The sequence below is a fragment of the Diceros bicornis genome, chromosome 38, assembly GCF_020826845.1.
Source record: "Diceros bicornis minor isolate mBicDic1 chromosome 38, mDicBic1.mat.cur, whole genome shotgun sequence".
Taxonomy (NCBI): domain Eukaryota; kingdom Metazoa; phylum Chordata; class Mammalia; order Perissodactyla; family Rhinocerotidae; genus Diceros; species Diceros bicornis.
The window spans coordinates 25,702,960-25,719,733 of NC_080777.1; the positions used below are offsets into that span (position 1 = coordinate 25,702,960).

General features: G+C 38.5%; 1 protein-coding gene across 1 annotated transcript in view; it reads left to right on the plus strand.

The window, feature by feature from the left end:
* Positions 1 to 3,600, plus strand: part of LOC131399559 (complement factor H-like) — a 79,987-nt gene extending 76,387 nt beyond the window's left edge. Inside the window, exons 19-20 of the mRNA XM_058533899.1 lie at positions 2,746 to 2,928; positions 3,385 to 3,600. Of these exons, the coding sequence (XP_058389882.1) occupies positions 2,746 to 2,928; positions 3,385 to 3,581 (380 nt within the window). The 3' untranslated portion in view covers positions 3,582 to 3,600. The remainder of the gene's footprint in view (positions 1 to 2,745; positions 2,929 to 3,384) is intronic.
* The last annotated feature ends 13,174 nt before the right edge of the window (positions 3,601 to 16,774 follow it).

Here is a 16,774-nt window from a genome sequence, read left to right on the forward strand (position 1 = left end):
ATGTGATGTAAATTTGCACTTCTTTAGCATATGGATTATATTTAAAGGTATGTCACTAGCTGAGCTCATCCAGGGAATTCGTGTATAAATAAAAAAAAAGTAGTCTGAGAACTTGGTCATGGGCACTCCGGTATTTAGAGGTCAAGAAATAAGAGGAGCCAACAAAGGAGATGTTATATTAGCCACTTCTAGTTTTTCAAATTGTTTTGAAATTGAAATTGGTATACATTTTTCCCAATCTTTTGCTTTGAGCCTACCTATGTTTTCGTGTTTGAAGTGAGTTTCTTGTAGGAAGCATATAGCTGGGTCTTGTTTCTGTGTCCACCCTGCCATTTTCAGTCTTTTAACTGGTGCATTTAGAACATTTAGCTTTTACAGTAACTATTGCCATGTTAGGGGTTATGTCAGCCATTTTATTATGTGTGTGTGTGTGTGTTTCCTTTGTTTTTCATTCCTGTTTCCTTTTCTTGCCTTCCCTGTAGCTTGTTTGAACATTTAAAATCACTTTATTTTAAAATATCTGTATTCTTGTCGAGTTGTCTCTTTGTACGAGTTATTAGGGGTTGCTCTGTGTGTGAAGATATACATATGCAGCTTGTCACTCCCTAATGGTATTGACATATTACCTAAAATTGACATTTTACCACTTCAAACAAAGTGTGGAAACTTTATTCCATTTAGGTCTGTTTAATCTCCCCACATTTTAAACATAAATGTCTTAGGTATTTCCTCTATGTACATAGAGCATCTTATCAAATAATATAATTTTGCACCCAAATTTAACAAACTCATTAGGAAAAAGTCTATTACATTTGCCCCTATTTTTATCACTTCCCTTGTTTTATCTTCCTTTCTGAAGTGTCAGTCATCCTTCTGTTATCTTTTCCTTTTGATTTGAAAAATGTCTGTAGCAATTCTTTAAGCACAGGTCTGCTGGAGACCAGTTCTCCGTTTTCCTTTGTCTGGCAATGTCTTCATTTCTCCCTTTATTCCTAAAGGATAATGTCACTGGATATGGAATTGGAGTTGACAGTTCTTTTCTTCCAGCACCTGAAAAATTTTGTCACTTTCTGGCTCCTTGGTCACAGATGAGAACCACACTGACGTTCGAATCCTTTTTTCCCTATAGCCTTGCATAATTTCTATCTAGCTACTTTTGAGATTTTTTTCTTTTTCTTTAGTGTTGAGCAGTTTGATTATTATGTATCTTGACATGAATTTCTTGGGTTAATCCTGGTACTCACTCATTTTTTTAAATATGTAGATATATGCCTTATGCCCAATTTGGGAAATTTTCAGCCATTATTTTGTGAGTTTTTTTCCTCATCTCCAACCCCCTTCTTTTGTCTTCCTGAGTCTCCAGTCTTTTGCTATCTTCCCACAGGTCCCTGAAGATCTGTCTATTTTTTTGTTGTCAGTCTATTTTCAAAGCGAGTGATTTCTATTGTTCTATCTTCAAGGTGATTTATCCTTCTGTCATCTGCAATCTGTTATTGAGCCCCTCCAGTGAGATTATTTTATTCTGTTATGTTTTTTAGTTCTATGATTCCCATTGGATTTTTAAAACCATTGTCAAATAATTCCAACCTCTGTATCATCTCAATGTTGTCTTCTGTTGATCGTCTTTTCTCTTTTGAGATTTTCCCAGTCCTTGGTATGATGAGTGATTTTCAGTTGTATTCTGGACCTTTTGCGTATTATGTTTTGAAACTCTGGATTTTATTGGAATTTTTTATTTATTAGGCCTCCCTTACTGCCAGGCAGTGTGCAAGTCCAGGCTTCCCATTCTGCCTCCACTGACACCACAGACAAGGGGAGGGGTGTCTTGATCCCTCAGAGTGTGGGTAGAAGTCCAGGCCTCACTTGGCCTCTCTTGATTGAGGTGGGGGGAAGATTGGTAGTAGACTTCTTCTATGATGTTTTTCCAGAGTAAGTTGGCTATTGTAGAAAATGTTTCTGTCTTGCGAGGCTGCTCCTTTCCTGGGCTTTTGTCTAAAGAGAGCAGGGTCTTCTTGGGACTTTTTCTTCTTTTCTGCCTAATCTTGATATCATTTCTGGGTTACAATCTTCTTCAGTGCCCAGTCCAGGATACTTAGAAGACAAAATGAAAACCATGACAACTCATTGCACTTTAATTCCTTGAATCCCAAAATCTCTAACCAGATGGTTAGAGACCATTCTCCACATCTTTCACAATCTCTTCTGTTGCTTTTTATAATACGTTCAGAATTTTTAGTTATACTTAACAGAAGGAATAAGCAGAAATGTTTCTACCTCATCTTGTCCAGAACAGGAAGCCAGCAATTCCTTTTCACATTATGTAAATTTGTAACTCTTGACTTCTATTAAAGGAGTGATGTTTCTTTTACAGTAAGAATATAATCAATAAAAACTGACTAGAGATCCAACAGACACGGCAGTATGTTGTATATAAGAACAAGGAACTTTTTTGTTTGTCTTAGCTAGCCCAATGTCCCGTATATATTCACAAAGAAAAACATTTTTTATTACTGGGGTACTGCGAAACAGACGTATTTGTTGATGTTTTATGTGTAGTTTCATGCGGGGTGAAAGTAAGGGCTTAAAAATGTGACTCTCACTTTAAATGATTAAAATTTCTTCAACAAATAATTTCTGTCATCAGAAATCACAAGTCTTGATATTATGTATTGTGCTATACTTTTATTTGCTTTATTTTAACCTATGTTTTTCTTGGTCTTTCAATAATCAAATCATATTTTTTAGACTCTAAAGGAAAATGTGGGCCCCCTCCACCCATTGACAATGGAGACATTACCTCATTCCCATTACCAGTGTATGCTCCAGGATCCTCAGTTGAGTACCAATGCCAGTCCTTCCATTTGCTTCAGGGAAACAGGAATATAATATGTAGGAATGGACAGTGGTCAGAACCACCAAGATGTTTAGGTAAATATTTTAATATTCTCACGCATCCTGGGAAAATCAGTGTAATGAGTATGATGTTTTGCTGTTTATAATAGAATTTTCATGGATTAAATGAATTCATCTTTTGAATGCTTGCTACCAAATATTAATGTGTGGGGAAATAAAGTTTGAAAGATTCTTGTTGAATCAACAACAACAGCAAAACATTCTTTTATGAAAGCTCTTCATATGATAATTGATATTATGAATCTTAGATTTATGACCTTTAGTTGTCATACATTAAACATAGTACTTCATTTTTACATCATTAATTTTATAAAATGGTTTAAATCCACATACTGGATTTTCAATGAATTGGTTTGTAAAAAGTTTTAAGAATGAAGTCCTAACAGCATAGAAGATTCTACTTGAGTCTGAATTTTTGTGGACAATATTTGTATACTCCTTAATGTGTTATGTTTATTTTTTTGACTTCAGATGCATGTGTACTATCAGAAGAAATGATGGAAAAACATAAGATAGAACTACGATGGTCATATGACAAAAAATTGTATTCTGAAACAGGGGATACCGTTGAATTTAGGTGCAAACGTGGATATCGTAAAAAGACACCACCTGCAACATTTCGAACAACCTGTCGTGAAGGGAAAGTGGCGTATCCCACCTGTGGATAGAACCATGGTTAAAATGCAGTCATAAAATTGACATATGTACATTTATTCAGAATTTTTCATTATTAATCCAATCCTTCTCATTGTATTTCTTCAAGTATTGTTTAACTTATTTTTACTCATACGTTAGAATTTGTGTTAAATATTATGTGGACAATGTGATTATAATCTGAGAGACCAATGAATCAATTCTAAAAGAACCTCATTAAAACTTGGCAAATGAAAACGCTCTGTGTCCTGTTCAGGAAGTATCTATGGCCAGAATCTAGATGCCATCACCTCAGTGCCTGCTTCCATCCATTCTTCTCCCAACTTTCCCAAAGCTTCTCCATAACCTCTGAGGTTTTCTGAGACTCTCTATTTCAGAGGAAATGGAAAAAAAGGGCTTGTCTCCATCTTGAAAATAATATCACTTCACAAACACGTAAAAACCAAACTGTCATACCCATGTTAGAAGTAAGATGTAAGTAGTTATTACTTACATTGCTTACTTATCAATAGATAAATATATGAAAAAGTGGTGAAATGCATGATCTTCTACAAGATGTCTATCTAGCTCACATCATAATTCAAATGACACATAAAGAGGAATTAGAATCTAATTGGGTGCATAGCTAGCATAATCTTGACATGAAACGTGATAAAAATTCCAATATCAAGTATAAACACACACACACTATGCTTTGAGCCCCAAACAAATGTTTATAAAACAAAGATTGGCAAGAAGTATAATAAAATATTTCCCATAACTAGAGTTGACTTTAGAGATAATTGGGGTAAGAGTTGGGTAAGACCATTCTGATATTTTGTTATTACAGATAACGAATGACAGGATGAATACACCGTGTGGACCTACTGTCAGGATATAATGCTGGGAGTGAAATGAATGGATCATCAGGCAAATGTGTTTGTAAATGTCTTAGATATTTCAAATTCTTTTCCATGGGAGTGGTGTACGTTATTCTGCAGTGTTCTAGAGAGCCTCTTTTCCTTGGCCTTGCCAGCTGAGGATGTTGCCAACCGTTTGGATATTTTCCTGTTTGGTAGATAGTAAACGGTACTCCTGTGTATTTTATTATTATGAATGTGCTTATTTTTGTTTAAGATATGCAAGGGCCATTTGTTTTGTTTTGTTTTTCTCTTAATTTTCTGATTAAGACACTAGCCCCTTTTTCCTTTTATTATTCTTTTCTATGGAAATAATGAGATTATCTTTTTTCGTTTCCCATTTCTGTGATATGAATTAGACATATTTTTCAATTTGTTATTGGTGTTTGAGTTCATGTTGATTTTTCTAGGCAGGAATTTTTGAATTTTATGCACTTATCATTATCAGTCTTATTTTTTATTTCCTCAAATTCTGAGTCATAGATTTACATATCCTATTCTTAACAAATGCACTGATTGTCTTTGTATTGAAGAATGGGTTTTGTTTTCTTACTTGGAGATATCTAAAATTAAAAATGACGTGGAAGTATGGATATATTTTATTTTTTAAATGGCTCTCCAGTAGTCTCAACCGTATTTATTAAAATCATTGTCCTTTTCCTAGTCATTTGAGATGTGACTTTATTCATATAAGAATTTCTTTGGGCATGTGTCTCTTTTTATACCTTCTATTATAATCGGGTTTCTATATGTCCATTCTCTACCAGCACCAACTGTATAATTGTAAAGTCTTCTGAGATGTGATAAGCAGTGGGACCAGCCATCATGTAATTCTTTCTTTGTTTTTAGAGCTTTCATGGCTATTGTTACCTATCCCTAGAAACTTTAGAATGAACTTGGCTGACTCCAAAGTGAAAGCTGTAGGTATTTGCATTGCCCACTCTGCTTGAAGGTCAGCGATGGTCTTCACTTCAGAGGTTCATTCTAACAGGAAACTAGTAGGCTGTTCTGGCAAAAGTTATCTCAGCTTTGCTGAAAGATTAAGGGCAGGAAAGACAGCACGTCATGAAGGACAGCACCAGGAGTCCCTGCAGCCATCCAGGTCTGTGCTGCATCTCCCCAGGTGACACCTGAGTAACAAGGAAATGAAACCTGTGTGTCAGTGAGGGTGTCGTCTAGACTTGAACCCTTCATCTCCACAGGGGTCCATATCTTTCAAAGGAGAACTTGAGCAGAGCCCAGGATCTGCAAGGGGAACACTGATATACAAATCACAAGACTCAAAAACCCTGAAACCATGCCTGTTCCCCAAGTATTATCAACCTAAGCCTGGGTCCTGCTATCACAGATGACATTTCCTATTTCCCAGATTTCCAAGGAAACAGTGTTAGAAGAAGGCAAATACTAGGTTATTTTCTAACAAAAAACAGAGAAAGGGATTTGTGAAAACTTTCTCAGAATAAATTTGTAGCTTGTAAAAGTGTGTGTATGAACTTAAGAACTATTGACACAATGCTGCTGAGTCCTCTTATTCAGGATTTTATATTTTTCTTTCTGTGCAAGTGTACATTTACATTCCTCAGGAGGAATATTACATTGTCTTCCTCAGATATGCTTTGTACATTTCTAAGAAACCAAAAGAATCAAAACATTGGCTCCCTGACCAGTGGAATGAGGGCTATTATGTAGGGAAAGGCCAAGAGAAAGCCAGTAGAACTGCCTCTACCTAGAGAAATGGCAAAGCAAAAGCCATATTGCATTCCTGGAGGGACTGCAGGGATGAGGGCCACCACCAAGGATTTGAAAGATGCAGGAGTGGCAGTTCACACCACATCCCCATCAACCTGCCTATTTGACTAGTGCCGATAACAGATGGATCTTTGAGAATGACGGTGGGTTATTGCAAGCTCAACCAGATGGTGACTCCAATCGTAGCTGGTTTACTAGATGTTGCTCCATTGCTTGAGCAAATTAGCACATCCCCTATAATATCTGAGAATGTGCTAGTGTGCCCCCATTCATCTGGAAAATGCTTTTTTCTCCATCCTTGTTGGTAAACCGTGGCAGAAGCAGTTTTGTTTCTCCTGGCAAGGTCATGACTACACGTTCACCGTCCTACGTCAGGAGTCTATCAACTCTGCAGCTCTATGTCTTAACCTAGTTTGCAGGGAACTTGATCATCTTTCCCTTCCACAAGGAGTCACACTGGTCCATACATTGATGATATCATGCTGATTGGTCCTAGTGAGCAAGAAGTAGCAACTAGTCTAGACTTACTGGTAAGACATTTGCATGTCAGATGATAGGAATAAACCCAACAAATATTCAGGGGCCTTCTACCTCAGGGAAATGTCTAGAGGTTGAGGGTGAGGGGCATGTTGAGATATCCCTTTTAAGGTGAAACATAAGTTACTGCATCTCTCCCCCTCCAGTTCCCCACATCCCCAAAATAAGTGCAGCAGCTAGTGGGCATTTTTAGATTCGGGAAGTTATATATTCCCCATTTGAGGGTGTCACTCTGCCCCATTTATTGATGGTCCCCAAAATTTGCTAGTTTAAACTGAGGCATAGAACATGAGAAGGCTCTGGAAAAGATCCCTGGTGACACTCAAGTTGCTCTGTCACTTGGGCCTTATGATCCAGCATATCCAATGGTGCTTGGAATGTCAGTGGTAGATACAGGTGCTGTTTGGAGTCTTGCACAGGCCCCTACAGGTGAGTCACAGGGCAGAACTTTAGGGTTTTGGAGCAAAGCCTTGGCATCATCTGTGCATTATCTGCATAAGTCCAAAGTGAATTTTCAAACATGAGAACCTTGAAGAGGAAGCTGTTATCAGTAAGAAACAGACTTCAGTCTGCGTTAGATATAAGGAAAATATTTATTTATTTATTCATTTAGATTTAATTCACGTATGACAATATAATAGTTTCAGATGTACAACATATCAATTTGATATTTGTGTGTATTGCTAAACGATCACAACAAAAAGTCTCAGCATCTATCACCATACATAGTTACAATTTTTTTTCCCCTGGTGATGAGAACTTTTAAGATCTACAATCTTACCAACTTTCAAATATACAGTACAGTAATATAACTGTAGTCACCATGCTGTGCATTACATCTCCATGACTTTATTTTATTACCAAATGTTTGTGCTTTTTGACCACTATAACGCATTTTGCCCACGCCCCACTTCCCCCTGCCTCTGGCAACCACCAATCTGTTCTCTGTACCTATGAGTTCATTTTGTTTTTGTTTTTATTTTTAGATTCCACATATAAGTGAGATCACACAGTACTTGTCTTTCTTTGCCTGCCTTATCTCGCTTAGCATAATGCCCTCTGTCTCATCCATGCTGTCGCAAATGGCAAGATTTTCTTCTTTTTTTATGGCTGAATAATATCCCAGCGTGTATGTATACCACATTTTCTTTATTCTTTCATCCATCGATGGTTGCTTCCATGTCTCGGCTATTGTAAATAATGCTGCAATGAAAATGGAGTTAGACACATCTTTTCAAGGGAGTGATTTCATTTCCCTTGGATAAATATTTAGAAGCAAAATTGCTGGATCATATGGCAGTTGCATTTTTAATTTTTTGAGGAACCTCCATACCGTTTTCCATCGTGGCTACAGCAATTTACATTGCTACTAACAGTGCACAGGTGTTCCTTTTTCTCCGCATCTCGCCAACAGCTGTTATCCCTTGTCTTTTTCATGATAGCCATTCTAACAGGTTTGAGGCGCTATCCCATGGGCTTTTGAGTTGCATTTCCCCGATGATGAGTGATGTTGCGCATCCAGGGGCTGCTGCTCGGTGATTGGCCCTGTGAGGAGGGGGGCGGGCCCCACTCTCCCAACGGTGGAGGCTCGAAGTCTTAACTAGAGGCGGAGGACCGCAGGTGTTGTGCTCCTCTCTTGAGTCTGAGAGCTGTGGGCGTCGCTTTCTTTTTCCGACCCTGTTGGTGTTGGCGACTGAAAAAGAAAGGGGGGATTCGCTCCCGCGACCTGCACAGCCGCCCAGGGCGGAAGCGGTCCAAGTGCCTCTGAGACCCCGCTCCGGAGCAGCCTGGCGGGAGCCGGGCGGAGTCCCGGGGCGTCGGCGCTGCCATGGCGACCCGGCGCGCGGGGCGAAGGTGCTGGCGGGCGAGCCCCCCGGAGCCGAGGCCGCCGGCGGGGCTGCGGGACCCCGCGGCCCAGGAGGCGGCGGCTGCCCCGCGCTGCTGTCGCTCAGCCACGTCCGGTCATGGGGGCGGCGGCTGCACGGCAGCGCGCGTGCACGTAGCATCACGAGATGCATTTGGATAGACCTCTCTATTCAATCCAGGAGCGTTTTTAATAGGCTTCAGGGGTTGGGACAGACTCGTGATTCGGAAGTAATGGGCGGCGCTTTTAAAGTAATCCTCTTATTCACCGGTGTCTCTGGCCAGCCCAGATTGGTTAGTGGTTAAGGTTCTTTCCTCTCATCTCCACAGCATGGTTCCTTTCCCAGTCCAAGAACCACACCACCTATCTGTTCTTTGTCAACCTCTGGTGGCTGCGTGTGGCTGTGATGCTGAAAGCTCTGTCACCGGGATTTCAAATACCAGCAGAGTCACCCTGGTGGACAGGTTTCAGTGGGGGTTCCAGACTAAGACAGACCAGGAAGAAAGACTTGGCCACCGGCTTCCAAAAAAATTGTCCAGGAAAACCCTATGGAGCATTGTCTGATAGAGCCCTGGAAGGGGGGACAGAATCCATTACAGGAACTAAAAACTATTTTTAAGATTGCCAGGAGTACTTTGGTGAGAGTAGCTTTTTTCTTTTAATTGTTTTTTTTAATGCATCCTATGAGTCATCTTACTACACATTTTAGTTTCAATATGTACCCGGGATACTGACTCGATGTAGAGTCAGGGTAGCTACTTATCCCGCTGGAATAGTGAGCTTAGTTTTGGCTAAATATCTACAGCAAAAAAAGCAAAAACGTCTCCTCAGGGCTGTTTTCAGCAAGCATGTGTGTTGTGTATGCACACTTTAGTATTTTAATCCTTTTTTTTTCCCTTGGCTGTAGTGTAGTTTCAGTGGTGAAACTCATTTCATAAATATTGTTTCAAGAACTTCTTGGGTATCTTTTTTGCCTTGCATTGTGCAGAGTAATGTTCCCATCCATGTCACCAAAAACCAGAGTATTTATGTTCTTATTTTGACTGCTGTGGCTTTTCCATTGAGGAGAACCTCTGAAGGTGTGAAAATACACCATTAGCTGAGGGAGTCTGACTAGTTGTGTCAATAACGGGGTCATAACACAGTGAGAAGAGGCTCCAATCTCAGGTCCATTGACTTGCGTGTCAGCAGTGGTTCAGCTGCACATAAGAACCTGCCCCTCCCGTCTAGTCTAGGAATGCTTGCTTTTCTTTCTATGGAAAGAGAGGTTTTTTTTTTTCTTTTTTTTTTTCCTGATTTACATTATTCCTTTTTATTATGTGGACTACAGTTTTGTTGTATTTGGGAATTTACTGTTTTATAGAGTAAAAGTTCAAGTTTTTATTTTTTAAAACCGGCTTGTTTATGGTGTTTTATGGTTTAAAATGTTTATATGGTTTATGTGTTTTTTGCTTGTGGTATGACTCCGGCAAAATACTTGAAGCTCTGAACGTTGATGAGTTCATCTGTAAAATCACAGTAACTGCCTCCTAGGGATGTGAGGATTACACTAGTTATATAAGACCCCTGAAACTCTGCCTGGAACATAAGAAGCATTTAACAAACATCAGTAATGGTGACAATGTGGACTTTGGAGGAGTTTGTGGGGAGCTGTGTGAGAGTTCTACTTACTCCACATCTTCGCCAACACATATGGTCTTGGTTTTATTTTGCATTTCCCTGATGGCTGATGATGTCTGTATATTCAAGTGTTTTATTTCCTCCAGAGTATCTTCCTTGGCAAAGTGTATGTTGAAATCTTTTGCCCATTTTTATAATTTTATTGCTTATCTTACTGAGTTTTGAGAGTTCTTTCTCTATTCTGGATATAGTCTGAATACCATTCCATTGCAAGGGTGTACCACATTTTCTTTTTAACCATTTACCTATTGAAGGATATCTTGGTTGCTTCTAATTTTTAGCAATTAGGAATAATGGTACTATAAATATCTGTGTGAAGGTTTTTCTGTGGACATAATTTTCCACTTCTTTGTGTAGGTACCTAGGAATGGGATTGCTTGATCATATGTTAAAACTATGTTTAGTTTGTAAGAAACTGCCTAGCTGTCTTCCACGGTGGCTGTAGCATTTTGCATTCCCACCAGAAATAGATGAGAGCTCCTGCTGCTCCGCTTCCTGGCTGGTGTTTGGTAGTGTCAGTGTTTTAGATTTTAACCATTCTGATAGATGTGTATTGGCATCACATGCTTGTTTCAATTTGCAATCCTCTAATGGCACGTGATGTTGACCATTTTTTCCTGTGCTTGTTTACCAACTGTATATCTTTGGTGTGGTGTTCAGATCTTTGTAATTGTCTTACAAATTAGTTTGTAATTTAAACCAATCTAACTGCTGAACTTGGAGAGCTTGGCTTTTGTTAAAAGCTCGTAAGTTTACTGCATAGTGTTTATCCATTATGATTAATTTTCTGAGCATATAAGGGATACCAAATTTAATTCTTGTTAGTTTTAAAAATGTACATTGTCTTTTTTAGGGTGTGCGAAGTAGGTCCAAAATTGTTGACCATTTTTATAGTCTCTACAAACTCATAAGCTCATTACAGCTCATAAATGTAAAATGAACACTAAACGAATACTTTATAAACAAAAGACAAACGGTTCTATCAGCACTCCCTTTATTCCAGAAACACGTGTAAGAACCAGAATAGTTTCAAGGTAAGCAGTAAGTGTACTCTGTCGTTTTGTGTCACAATTCATTCATTCGTTTAGCAAACATTTATTAAGTACCTACTATAAGCAAGATATTGTGCTTGACAATGGAGAAACAACCTACAAACAAGAATAGAATCTTTGGTAAATTTAAAGGAGATGATGTCAATAAATAACAAAGTAATAACACTATAGCTTTGAGAATTTAGTAGTTATTCAATTTGTACTTGTATTCCTTGTATTAAATATTTGGGAGCTAAGGCTAATAGTTAAGTTTTATAAGCTTTGCTATACCATTTTTTTTTTCCTGCATGTGAGATAAGCTACACTGTTTGAGAGCTGCCCAAAATCCCTCTTGGCCAAAATATCAACCTCTAACTCCTCCCATAATCACCCCGACACTTGAAATTTCTCCTTCTAGAGAAGTTTTCTATCAGACCTCATGTTAGAGTTCTGTAGCTGATGTAACAAGTTATCACAAATCAAGGGGCCTTAACCGACAGTAACTTATTCTTGCACAGCTCTTGAAAGCAGAAGTTCAATGTCAAGGACACAGAAGGGCCCTCTCTTTCTCTGAAGGCTCCAGGGTGGAGTCCCTCCCTGACTCTTCCAGCTTCTGGTGACTTGAGGTGTCCCTGGCTTGCTGCTGTCCAGCTCCCTTCTCTGCCTCTGTCTACACATAGGCTTCTCCTCCTTCTCCCTCCCTGTGTTTCCTGTAAGGACACTTGTTGGTGGATGTAGGGCCAGTCTGTACAATACAGGATGATCTTATCTCCTGGTGCACAAGACCATCTAAATAGGATTCTTGTCGCAAAATCAAACCTGAAACACTTCAAGCCTTTTTGCAGTCCTCCAGGCATGACCCACAGACCAGTGCCAGACGGAAAACTCTATTATTGCTCTGTGTGGATAAAAGTTCACAAGTTTAGAGTCAGCACTTAGAAACTTACATAGTAATTTAACCTTGCTATTCCATAGTTTTTAAAGTCAAGTTTATTGAGATATAATTTATATACAGTAAAATTCATCCTTTTATAAGTGTAAGAGTTGATGAATTTTCTTATGACAGAAATTGGTCTTCTAATGCAGAGAACTCTAGCCACATCCTTCAGTTAGATGATAGAAATTAGAATTTTAATACTGATTTAAGGTACAAATTTGTTATTAATCCTGAATTCATTTATGGCCCCAAATTGATAACATTAGAACTTCAGCTATGACTTTACAGTTTGCTCAGGGAGTAAAATTTTATTTAAATGATAAATTTATCATTTTCTGATTTTACCTTATTAACAAAAATATTTAATTGATGAACTAAATTAGTTCATGATGTTTAATTTTCTTCCTTCCCCCCTCCCATTCTCCCCTTCCTCCCTCTCGCTGTCCCTTTCTCTCTCTCCTCCCTGCCTCTCTCTCTTCTTCCTTTCTATGCCTCAGCAATTCTCTACTAGGTATAAATCCCACAGTGTTGGCAATGCACTATCCTTGATTTAGATTACATAGCACAGCTTTATAATTACTCATAATTATAAACTGTATAATAGTTGTACCTTGGTTTTATGCATGCATATTTCACAGTATAACATAAAAATCATGCATATTTCACAGTATAACATAAAAATAGTCTAATTGCTTGAAATTTATTAATGGGCACTATTTCTGCATATGATTTGTATTTAAGGACTGGTAAATTTTAATATTAATTATGTTTTTAAAACTATTATTAAAAGCATATGAATGAGTAGATCTTTTATTTTCTTTTGATATACCTGGGTTTTTTGAGGTAAAATTTACCAGCAGTGTAAATGCGCCCTTGTGTAGGTATGTAGTTCAATGAGTTTTGACCAATGTACACAGGTGTGAAACGACTACCACTGAGATAAAATATTTGTATCACACCAGAGTTCTTTTGTGCCCCTTTGCAGTCAGTTCTCTCCCTTTAACCGGTAGTCTCTGGCAACTACTGATCTGATTTCAGTACTTTTAGTTTTGCCTTTTCTACATTGTCACATAAATAGAATCACATGGTATGTAGCTTTTTGTGACTGGATTCTTTATTTAACTTAAGACTTTTGAGGTTCATCCATGTTGGTGCAGGGATTAGAATTTCATTCTCCTTTATCACAGAGTACGATTCCATTGTATGGCTATACCACACTTTGTTTGACCACTGACCAGTGAATAGATATTTGGATTTTTAGCAGGAAAGAATAAGAAGGTGGGAATGCATATAGTAGTGGGAATTTATGTGGGAAAGATGTTTGAGCTTCCCTCTGATGGAATGAAGCATGAGGTTATAGACATTAGGTCAGAATCAGATCAGGGAGGGTGTGGAGGAGACATTTGAAAAGAAGAAAGGAATAAAATAGTCACCTTGGGGAAAGAGAAAGAAATTATATTAGGCAATTCCAAGTGCCCATTTCAATTTGCAATTATGGGCATAAAATCAGTCAGCCTGGTTCTGTAATTTTTCTTTCACAATGTCCAGCTGTACAGGAATGGAGAAAGCAGATATTTGGATTCAATTTGGAATCCAGATAGAACTTTCCAATTGAAATCAATAGGGAAGAGAAACAATAGAGTTAATGGTATTTGCAAAGGGGATTCTATTGATGGACCTACGCTAGCCAAGGAGGAAAGTGAGAAAAGCATTCCGGTGGGTCATGGGCACGTGTTGAGGTCGAGTGAATGGAGATCTCAGTGAGGTGGAGGCATATGTGCAGTGGACGTATTAAGTCAAATGACGTGGATGGATCAGAAGTGGTGGTTGGGGAACAGAAATCTCCAACTGAGACGTCGGGGGGGCACTTTGTGGTGACCAAGTCTATTATGTGATCATGTGAGAAGGGATTGGCTGGGATGGGACAGAAGGAAAGGGAGCCAGAAACTGACAGATGAGGTTATTGGCTTTGTGGCCACAGGATTGTTGTAGTTACTGAGAATGGTGACAGGCGCTGAGAGAAGAAGTTTACAAAGAACAAAACACTGGGAGTTTGGAAGATGCCCAAAAGGCAGTGGTGGAGCTAAATAGCATAAGCATCAAAGGAGCTGGGATCATTTTTCAGGAAAGATGGAGAAATAGTCTGAAAGTAGTAAAGGGCAAGAATATGAAGCCCTCCATCCTGCTTGAGAGGGTTGTAAGGAAAGTAATGTGTTCAGGAGTAGCCACATTTTAGGTAAGACAAAAAGGTGAAGGTAACTCTTTTTTTATTATTATTATTTTTTATTTTTTTTTATTTTTTGTTTATTTCAGTAACATTGGTTTATAACATTGTATAAATTTCAGGTGTACATCATTATACTTCTATTTCTGCATAGATTACATCATGTTCACCACCCAAATACTAATTACTACTCATCACCACACACATGTGCCAAATTATCCCTTTCACCCTCCTCCCTCCCCGCTTGCCCTCTGGTAACCACCAATCCAATCTCTGTCTCTATGTGTTTGTTTATTGTTGTTATTATCTACTACTTAATGAAGGAAATCATACCGTATTTGACCTTCTCCCTCTGACTTATTTCACTTTGCATAATACCCTCAATGTCCATCCATGCTGTCACAAATGGCTGGATTTCATCGTTTCTTATGGCTGAGTAGTATTCCATTGTGTATATATACGACAGCTTCTTTATCCATTCGTCCCCCGATGGGCACTTCGGTTGCCTCCAGGTCTTGGCTATTGTGAATAACGCTGCAATGAACACAGGGGTGCATGTATCTTTACGCATTGGTGTTTTCAAGTTCTTTGGATAAATACCCAGCAGTGGACTAGCTGGATCATATGGTAGTTCTATCCTAGATTTTTTGAGGAATCTCCATACTGTTTTCCATAGTGGCTGCACCAGTTTGGACTCCCACCAGCAGTGTATGAGAGTTCCCTTCTCTCCACAACCTCTCCAACACATGTTGTTTCCTGTCTTGTTAATTATAGCCATTCTGACGGGCGTGAGGTGATATCTCATTGTAGTTTTGATTTGCATTTCCCTGATAGTTAATGATTTTGAACATCTTTTCATGTGTCCATTGGCCATCTGTATATCCTCTTTGGAGAAATGTCAAAGGGTTGGTAGTTTTTCTGTTGTTGAGATGCATGAGTTCTTTATATATTTTGGAGATTAAGCCCCTATCAGATGTATGGCTTGCAAACATCTTCTCCCAATTGTTAGATTGTCTTTTAGTTTTGTTGGTGGTTTCCTTTGCTGTGCAGAAGCTTTTCAGTTTGATGTAGTCCCACCTGTTCATCTTTTCTATTGTTTCTCTTGCCTAGTCACACATGGTGCTTGAAAATATGTTGCTAAGACCGATGTCGAAGAGCGAACTGCCTATGTTTTCTTCTAGAAGTTTCACAGTTTCAGGTCTTACATTCAAGTCTTTAATCCATCTGGAGCCGATTTTTGTGTATGGTGTAAGGTAAGGGTCTACTTTCATTTTTTTGCATGTGGCTATCCAGTTTTCCCTACACCATTTGTTGAAGAGACTTTCTTTTCTCCATTGTATGTTCTTGGCTCCTTTGTCAAAGATTAGCTGTCCATAGATGTGTGGGTTTATTTCTGGGCTTTCGATTCTATTCCATTGATCTGTGTGTCTGTTTTTGTGCCAGCACCATGCTGTTTTGGTCACTGTAGCTTTGTAGTATACTTTGAAATCAGGGAGTGTGATACCTCCAGCTTTGTTCTCTTCTCTCAAAACTCCTTTAGCTATTCGGGGTCTTTTCTTGTTCCATATAAATTTTAGGATTCTTTGTTCTATTTCTGTGAAAAATGTTGTTGGAACTTTGATAGGGATTGCATTGAATCTGTAGATTGCTTTAGGAAGTATGGACATCTTAACTATGTTAATTCTTCCAATCCAAGAGCATGGAATATCTTTCCATTTCTTTGTGTCTTCTTCAATTTCTTTCAGCAATGTTTTATAGTTTTCCGTGTACAGCTCTTTCACCTCTTTGGTTAAGTTTATTCCCAGGTATTTTATTCATTTTGTTGCAATTGTAAATGGGATGGTATTCTGAATTTCTCTTTCTGCTACTTCGTTGTTAGTGTATAGAAATGCAACTGAATTTTGTATGTTGATTTTGTATCCTGCAACTTTACCATATTTGTTTATTACTTCTAAAAGTTTTCTGGTGGATTCTTTAGTGTTTCTATATATAAAATCATGTCATCTGCAAATAGTGAGAGTTTCACTTCTTCCTTTCCAATTTGGATCCCCTTTATTTCCTTCTCTTGCCTGATTGCTCTGGCTAGGACTTCCAGTACTATGTTAAATAGGAGTGGTGACAGTGGGCATCCTTGTCTGGTTCCCGTTCTCAGAGGGATAGCTTTCAGTTTTTCACCATTGAGGATGATATTAGCTGTGGGTTTCTCATATATGGCCTTTATTATGTTGAAGTACTTTCCTTCTATACCCATTTTATTCAGAGTTTTTATCATAAATGGATGCTGTA